At 62.7% G+C, this 7,925-nt stretch overlaps 1 protein-coding gene across 1 annotated transcript in view; it reads left to right on the top strand.

Annotated features, from left to right (window-relative positions):
• Positions 1-5,690: 5,690 nt before the first annotated feature.
• Positions 5,691-7,925, top strand: part of PMEPA1 (prostate transmembrane protein, androgen induced 1) — a 46,702-nt gene continuing 44,467 nt past the window's right edge. The window contains exon 1 of the mRNA XM_028524330.2: positions 5,691-6,246. Within this exon, the coding sequence (XP_028380131.1) occupies positions 6,138-6,246 (109 nt within the window). The 5' untranslated portion in view covers positions 5,691-6,137. The remainder of the gene's footprint in view (positions 6,247-7,925) is intronic.

Here is a 7,925-nt window from a genome sequence, read left to right as displayed (position 1 = left end):
GCAGGAGGCGGGGAGCGCAGCACCCACGCACGCCTTTCCCGGGAGCGGACTCCAGCCCCAGAGGCGCGGCCGCCGCAGCCCCGCCTTCCCGCCACCACGTGGATTTAAAACCCACGCTGCCGCCGGGCTCCTGCCCCTCTTCCGCCATTGGGCGAGGCAGCCCGCACTTGTATCCAATAGAATGGCTGCTCCCGGAATCCGAACTTGGGATTGGTCCGGCCGCTGTGTCATTTCGGGCTGCTCGTGACGTCAGAAGTGTCTGGCACCCCCGCCTCTTCTGTGTCTTGACTGGAGTTAAAGGAACCACAGGGAAGACGCGGGCGGTTGTCGCTTCAGAAACGCTTTTAAGTAACCTTTAAAAAATGTTTAAATTAACGCTCATTGCAGAAAATACAGCAAAAAGCATCAGAGGAATGTACACTCTGTTTAATCTGTAACACAAAACCAACTCCTGTTAACGTTTGACACAGATCATTGTTTTTAATGTTATTTTATTTCTACATAAGTGGGATCAGTTCTGCAGCCTATTTTAAACTTTATAAAGAACTTTTCTTTCTGCCATCAAATAATCTTTAAAAACACCGTTTTGAACAGTTGAATTATCTTTGATCTTCTTTGTTTAACCTATCCCCTCTTCCCCTAATTTTGTTGCCTCTCTGCTTTCAAACATGAAGGCAAGATCAGTATTTTTGCCCTGAATGCTCCGTTCTCCGATTATTTCCTGACAATATGTCCTGGGAAGAAAACTAGAGGGTGAGGATGCTCACACTTTTAGGGCCTCATACACATTGCAAAAGGGCCTTGCGTTCATCCCGTGGGTATGCCCTGAGCCCGCTGATGCTGGTGGCTGTGGGCGCAGCGAGGAACAAGACAAGGCAGCCCACGGCCCTTTCAGAACAGCAGGGACATTTCAACACCTGGAAAGCTGGCTCGGGACATGTGGTTCCAGCCCCAGATGAGCAGCCTGACCTTGGCCAAGTCACGTCCCTGAGTGGGGCTCAGTCTACCCCTCTGTCAGAAGTGTTTCTTTCTGTCCTTTCCTTCTCTCCGCCCCTCATCTCTCTGCCTTGGTCCCAAAGCCCTGTCTTCTCTGTGGAGACCAGTCTCCTGCTGGAAATGAGAAGCTGGAGGGGAGAGGAGACGGCTCCCTGGTGGGAGGGTGGGGGGAGGGGGATCTGGGACCCGAGCAGCAGAGTTCTCTGGCTTGCCGCTGGGGAGCTCAACCATGCGACCTTTGACCACGAGCTAAGTTCCTGTATCGACACCCAAACGTACAGGACACAACCAACAAAACACACAATGCACCATGCCCGCCCCCACAGCTCGAGTGCGGGGACACCCCACACATACATACCACCCCTGTGTGCACACCCAGGCACCCACAACGCACAGACTACACACCCCCAGCCCCCCCCCCATCAACTTCATGGTTAAGAGCGCATCCGGCTGTGCTCTGGGACCAGGCAAATACTTGTCCTTGGTAGATGCTGGCCCAGGTGCTTGGCTTTCCAGACTCGGTTAGAAGCGTGTCACTAGCTGGGTGTCCAAGGGACAGGACAAAAGGAGACGTTCGGGGGTGGAGGGAGTGAGCGAGCAAGGAAGACAGAGTGGTGAGCAGGTGACGAGGGGAGCTCCACGTGACACTTGCGTGTTTATGTGAGCGGGTGCCGCTCATTTGCTCCCCAGAGGCCTGCCGAGCACCTGCTGTACAACAGACCCCGATCCCGGCGCCCCCTGGGGCGAGCTAGGACAAGTCGGGCCGCCCTGCCCCCCTGGGGGTGCCAGTCAAGAACAGAGAGGTAGTGAACACCCAGACACAGGTGTTGGAGGCCGCCGGCCGCTGCTCTGAGGCCTGGGCACGCGCGCACACCCCTCTGAAACTCTGTGTCCACGCCCATTTAGGGGGGAGGACACTCAGGATCTTCGAGGCCAAGTGACCCGCTAAGGTCACCCACATGGGGCCTGGGGTGCTGGTAGCAGGTGCCCAGAGGATCCTGTCTGAGTTTAGTCTCCACCTTACCCCTGGCCCCCAGCCAGCGGGAAGCCGCCGGGGCGCCCAGGGGCTGGTGCTGCCCGCCCCAGCAGGAAGGCCAGGGTGGATAGACCCTAGCAGAGGTGACGGGGGCAGAAATGCCGTTTGCTGACGCCGGGCTCTGGGGCCCAAGCACCAGTGGTCACGTCCCACTGCACCTCACCCCTGAGTCCCTGAGCCTCAGTATCCGCCTCTGTCAAGTGGAAATCATAGTAACTGGGGCCTCCCAGGGCTGTCTGGGGACCCGCCAAGCTTCTGTGGCTGGCTGTAGGACCCAGTGCATACGTACTGAATGGCGGACGAATATGGAGGCGCTGGGGCTGTCACGCAGCACCCAGTGAACATTATCAGCTCTCGTTCCTGTTTAGAAGCCAAACAAGAACAAAAAAAAAAAGAAGTCTAGAGATCCAAACTGGGGCATGTTGACGGGCCAACTAACCCGAGGCCAGGGCGCGGGGAAAAGAATGACTCGGCAGGCGGGGGCTCCCAAAGGTGCTAAGTCAGTAGGGAGGGCGTGAACCCTCTGGGGCTGCCTGAGATGCTTCTGGAAGGGCAGTTCTCTCCCCAGGCCTGGGGGCGGCAGGGGGTGAGGGGAACCTAACCTGGCCTGGCTGGATGTGAGGAGGCCGCCGCTGCTTTGTCCCGCTGCCCGCTGTCAAAGCAGGCCCTTTGTTGACTCAGCCGGCGCTCTCCACGGTGCCCACAGGCGCCGTCAGGGCCCGGCTGGCCGCCCCCGGCCACAGCCAGACCCCGCGCTGGCTGGCTTCCCCAGGTTCCCCACTGGCTGCCAGCGAGAGTCCCGGCACCCACGGAGGACCGACTACAGGATCCGAGAGTCCCCTTGTTCAAACTTATCAGTGAAGCATTTCAAGCTGGTGATAGTAGAGCAGGAAAGCGAGTGTGGGTTGCAGGGCCCACGGCGGTCACACCGCTGTGGAGGGGCCTGGCCTCCTGACCAGCTCAGACCGGACTTGCCTGTCTAAAGGTCCCCCTGGGGCAGATCCACCCCGCACCCGAGGCAGACAGCACACGTGCCATCTGGAGGCCCAGGAAGGCGTGACTCCGGCAGTCGCCTGGGGACACACACGCTCTTCACAGTCCCATGACCTGTAACCGGCTGGGTTGGGCAGTGTGTCCCGAATCCCAGACTTCCTGGGACCTTGAGGGTCCCTCGGTCCCTCTTCCACTAAGGCCTTAGGCCTGGGCACCCACGGCCCTGGTGTGAGACTCCCTCCCAGCTCTCGGGCCTCCCCAGAGAAGCCCCACGGACCCCTTGGGAGCCAGCGGAGCCCAGCCCAGGTCTCTCCGTCATCGTCCCAGCCCTCGTCCCTCTCTGACGCCACCACCTGGGCTTACAGGTCGACAGACCTGCAGGAACACGAGCCCCGGGAGGGTGGGGAATGGTGCCTGGCCTTAAGTAGCTGCTCAGTAAATTATGGGCGGGGGGCGGGGGGAGGCCACCTCCTTGGGTGGGTTTCCCCACCCACCAGGCCTCCGGCTCATCATTGCCCAATCTGAAGGGACCTCGTGCAGTTGCGGGCAGCTATGGGGCAGAGTCTCACCTGTCCCCCACGATGTCACAGGACGACAGGGTGCCCAGTGCCCCACACAGAGTCTGGCCCTGAATAGGGGGCGTAATGTTTGCTGACCAAATGAAGGAAACTTCCTTCCCTCCCTCCCGTGGCTCAGGGCGGCCCAGCAGAGGCTGTCTAGACCCAGCGCCCTGCCCCCCTCCCCCCAGACTGGGCTCTCTCGTCGGGACCGTGAACTCCTCTTCATCCACCCGGCCTGCCCCTGGGCTCCGTGCCCCTTCACTGCCTGGCCCCAGCACCCCTCGGGTGGTCGTGCCTCCCCCCAGCAGGGCGGTGCCTGGCGCACAGCTTTGGAGAGACAGTTGTGACCACCATGCCTGACACCTGCATCAGACCTTCCAGCAGAACCAAGTCGGGAACCAGAGCAGAGACCACTAACCAGTCCCAGGTGCCACCCCCAGAACAGTGGTGTCGCATGGCAGGCACTCAGTAAACACGGCCAGTGCTCTTGTCCCAGACAGGCCATCCAGGGCTCAGCGTGGGCATTTTTTTCCTCCCCCACTGAATTAACTGGTTATTTTCGCCTGCCGGCTGTGTAACCTGGATTGTACAAACGCTGCCTCACTTCCAAGACAATCAACGTGTGTTTCTTCGCTGCCAGACAGGCCAGACGTCTGCGAGAGGCTTAGAGGAGGGCAGGGGTGTTGCCTGGCATGGCTGAGTTCCCGCCCCAAGGCCGGAGCTCGGGGAGAGTTTGTTGATTGAATGAATGAAGGAGCGGCTGTGGGGGTGGGGGTGGGGGTGGCGGTGGGGGTGGTCTCCTTTGGCCTAGGAAATGAGTGGGACCCACAGTCACTCCCAGGCCCGTCCAACATTGTCAGGGTTCCCCGAAGAACCTTTGGGACCTCCCCCCTTCAGCTTTTTCTCCAAGCTGCAGAAGCCAAATTGCAGCAAGACCTGTCCCCTCCCCCTTCTGGGGACCTGCCGTTGAAATTGACCCCTTTGCAAGGCGGGGGCTGAGATTGCCCAGCTCCCAGTAGGGGTGCCCCTTGAAGTAGGCGGGGAGGGCTCTCCCCACCTGGGTCCTGGGGCTGAGGCCTAGCTCTAAGGTGGAGCTTCTCATCCCACACAAAGAGGGTCAGGGCCCTTGAACTTCCCTGTGTACTGGACACCGGTGGGCTCCCCCATGAATCTTCTACCCGCCTATCACCGCCCCCAGAAAATCAGTTTCCTGCCTGCCTGCGGGCATTGTTGTGCCCCTTGCAGGGGGAGAACTCACCCACTTCCTGGGCTGGCTTTTTCCAAACTCAGCAAGACGCTGGCTGGTTCCAGTGTAGGAAAAGGAAATAGTAACTTTTAGACCCCTTTGCCCCTGAATACGAAAGAGTTTGCTCATTACTGAAACTCGAGGCATTACGGGGACAGGTGAATATTTAAAGAACTAGATATGGGGGCGGCGGGGGGAGGGGAGACCTGCAGGTGACCTGGGTTGAGCTTGGAATCGCCACTGCGTGGAGGCTTCGGGACTATTTACGTGATGGGCCCCCAGGCATTTACCGGAGCTGTCGGGGGCGTGTCCACGTGACCTCAAGTCTCCCCACCCGAGCCCACTGGGGTAGAGTTGAAGTGCGCCCGGGCGAAGTGGGCTAGGGGCCTCGCGGGGCAGCGCGCCTGGAGGCGGGGAGTTTCCTGCGCAGTCGGGTGATGGGTGATGTGGGGGACAGCCCCCTCCCTTCTCTAACTTCCCCTGCCCCAAGCCGCAGGGACCTCAAGCTCCTTTGAGGGGACAATCTTCCCCCAAAGTCTAGGTCACGGATCCGGCCGCAGGAGGGAATGCATGGGGGTGGGGAACGCACTCCCGCGAGTGCGGCTGCAACCCGCTTCTGCTTCCCCGGGACTGGGGTGTGGAGGGCAGGGGTCCCAACCCGACTCCTTGAGGAAGGGAACCCAAAGCCCCTCCGCTGCGCGGGTCCCTGGTCTACGGGGCCGCCACCTCCTGGCCCTTTAAGAGCCCGCCCCCTTCCCCGTCACCCCGCCCCGCGGCCCGGGGAGGGGGTACGGGGGAACCTCGCCGGGGATTGGCGCAGCGCGCGCCCTCTCCCCGGCCCCCGCGCGGTGGGAACCGGCAGCCCCGTCTAGCGCTGACGTCAGACCGTCTGCCTGCCTCCGACCGCGGTCTCGGAGCGAAACCCGATCTCCTTGGACTTGAATGAGGAGGAGGCGGCGGCGGCGAAGGAGGAGGCGCTCGGCTGGGGGAAGCCAGCAGCAGAGGCTCAGCCCCGGCGGCACCGCGCGCCCCGGCTGCCAGCCCATTTCCCGGACGCCACCCGCGGGCACTGCCGACGCCCCCGGGGCTGCGGAGGGGCGGCCGGGGGGCGCCGGGGAGTGCGGCCCCGCTCACTGAGTCCCGCGGCGCCCCGGAAACTTGGCGGCGTCCCGAGCCCGGCGAGCCGGGGCGCGCCTTCCCCGCCGCGCGCCTTCTGCATGCGGGGCCCGAGCACCGGGCGCCGGCCGGAGCCCCCCCCGGCCGCCCCCGTGCCCCCTGCGCCCCGCGCTGCGCCGCCACGCCGTCCATGCACCGCTTGATGGGGGTCAACAGCACCGCCACCGCCGCCGCCGGGCAGCCCAATGTCTCCTGCACGTGCAACTGCAAACGCTCTTTGTTCCAGAGCATGGAGATCAGTGAGTGACCCCGCGCCCCCCTCCCCGGAGGCCCCATCGGGCTCAGACGTTGAGTCGAGGCGCAGCTGCGGGCGGGGGACCGGGCTGTGCGCGCCCCCACGGGCCGTGAGCCCTGCGCCCCGGCTGCGCCCGCCGCGCCCCGGACGCGCCCTCCCGGCTCGCGGCAGCTGGCGGCCGGCCCGGCTTTGTCCCGCGGCGCTGCGAGCCTGGAACGGCCCCCGCTGCCCGCGCCCCGCCCTCAGGGTCTCGGACCCCGGACCCGGTAGTGGAGGGTCGCGGAGCGCCGGGCGAGAGAGGGCTGGGGCGGGCGGCTGCGTGAAGTTTCCATTTTATTTCCCGAAGGGGCAGTCGCGATGGACCAATTAGGCCGGCTCTAGATCAACTTTGGCTGGGAGGGGGGTGGCGGGCGTGTGAGACACTGTCTGGCCCGCGAGGTGTCTGGTCTCCGGCTGTGTGTCTGGCGTGTGCGTGGCGCTGTGTGCCTTGGTCTATGTGAGTGGGTTTCCGTGCGTTTGTGGAGTGTGCGTGTCTGTGTCTCTGGGTCTCAGCGCGGCTGTGTGTGTGTGTGTGTGTGTGTGTGTGTGTCTGGGTCTGCGTGGCCGTCTGTCCCAGAAGGTCGTGCTGGCGAGTCTCCTTGTGTCTGCTGCTCCTCTCCGGTGGGTCTGGGGACCGTTTGTGTCCAGGTGTCCGAACCCAGGGCTCAGCCCCAGTGGGTCTGGCCCAGCGTGGATCTCCAGTATGCGTGTCATTGTGTGAGTGTCTGTGTCCCCGACGCACCTATAAATATCCTCTGTCTGGACAGCTTGGCTCAGTCTCACTGGGACAGTGGTTACAAATGAGTCAAAGTTTGGGGCTGTCTGTGTTCCGGTTGCCCTGGCCCTGACCGGGGAGGTGGGCCGAGGGTAGGGAGGGGACTGCGTGAAGCCCAGTCTGACTCCCCCTGTGCTTCCCCCCTACACAGCCCACCTAGGTGGAGGTGCGGTGGGATGGGAGAATTGGCTGCCACCCCCTGGGGTCTGCCTTCTAGCAGACGCTGCTCCTCCCCCAGCCGGCCCTTCTGAGGACCCCTTGCCTCTCTGAACTTCAGTTTCCCCATCCTGGCCCCCCGAGCACCTCGGGCCAGGGGCACACGGCCCTGTTCTGCAAGGCCCGGCCTTCCAGCTGGAACGAGGAGCCAAGAGGCAGCTGCCACCCAGCCAGGGCAGTCACTAGGTGACTCATAAGCCAGTTTCCGCAGGCGGCTGCCACGGTTCTCGGCCCCTGAGCCTGTACAGTGAGGCGCGAGGGGTAAAAATAACCCGTGACCGGCCGGCTGGGGCAGGCTGGCGGACTCGGGTGGTGGTGGGCCCTTCCATTCACCTCGCCCCACTCCCTCCAGTCCAGGAATTAAAAGCGTCGCTCCCCCCCCCCCCCCCCACGCACCCAGTTGCCCTGCGCCAGGGCAGCGAGGTGCCAGGAGAGCTTGCCCAGCGCCAGCGTTTGCGGAATTGAGTTGCATTTAAACCAGATTGCCTCCCAAAGGCCCTTTGTGAACTCGGGAGGCTAATGAAATGCACGAGAGGATGTTATTAAAATATGTTTGCACATGTTTGGACAGAGCCTCGCCGCTGCTAAATGGATTGCTGCTTCGGGCCCCTCCGTGTCTTGCTCTTAGCCCCCCCCCCCACCCCTTCTGCAAA

This window comes from Phyllostomus discolor, chromosome 9, assembly GCF_004126475.2.
Source record: "Phyllostomus discolor isolate MPI-MPIP mPhyDis1 chromosome 9, mPhyDis1.pri.v3, whole genome shotgun sequence".
NCBI lineage: Eukaryota > Metazoa > Chordata > Mammalia > Chiroptera > Phyllostomidae > Phyllostomus > Phyllostomus discolor.
The sequence above is the reverse complement of the archived record's forward strand: the minus strand, read 5'-3'. Positions and strand labels throughout refer to the sequence as shown.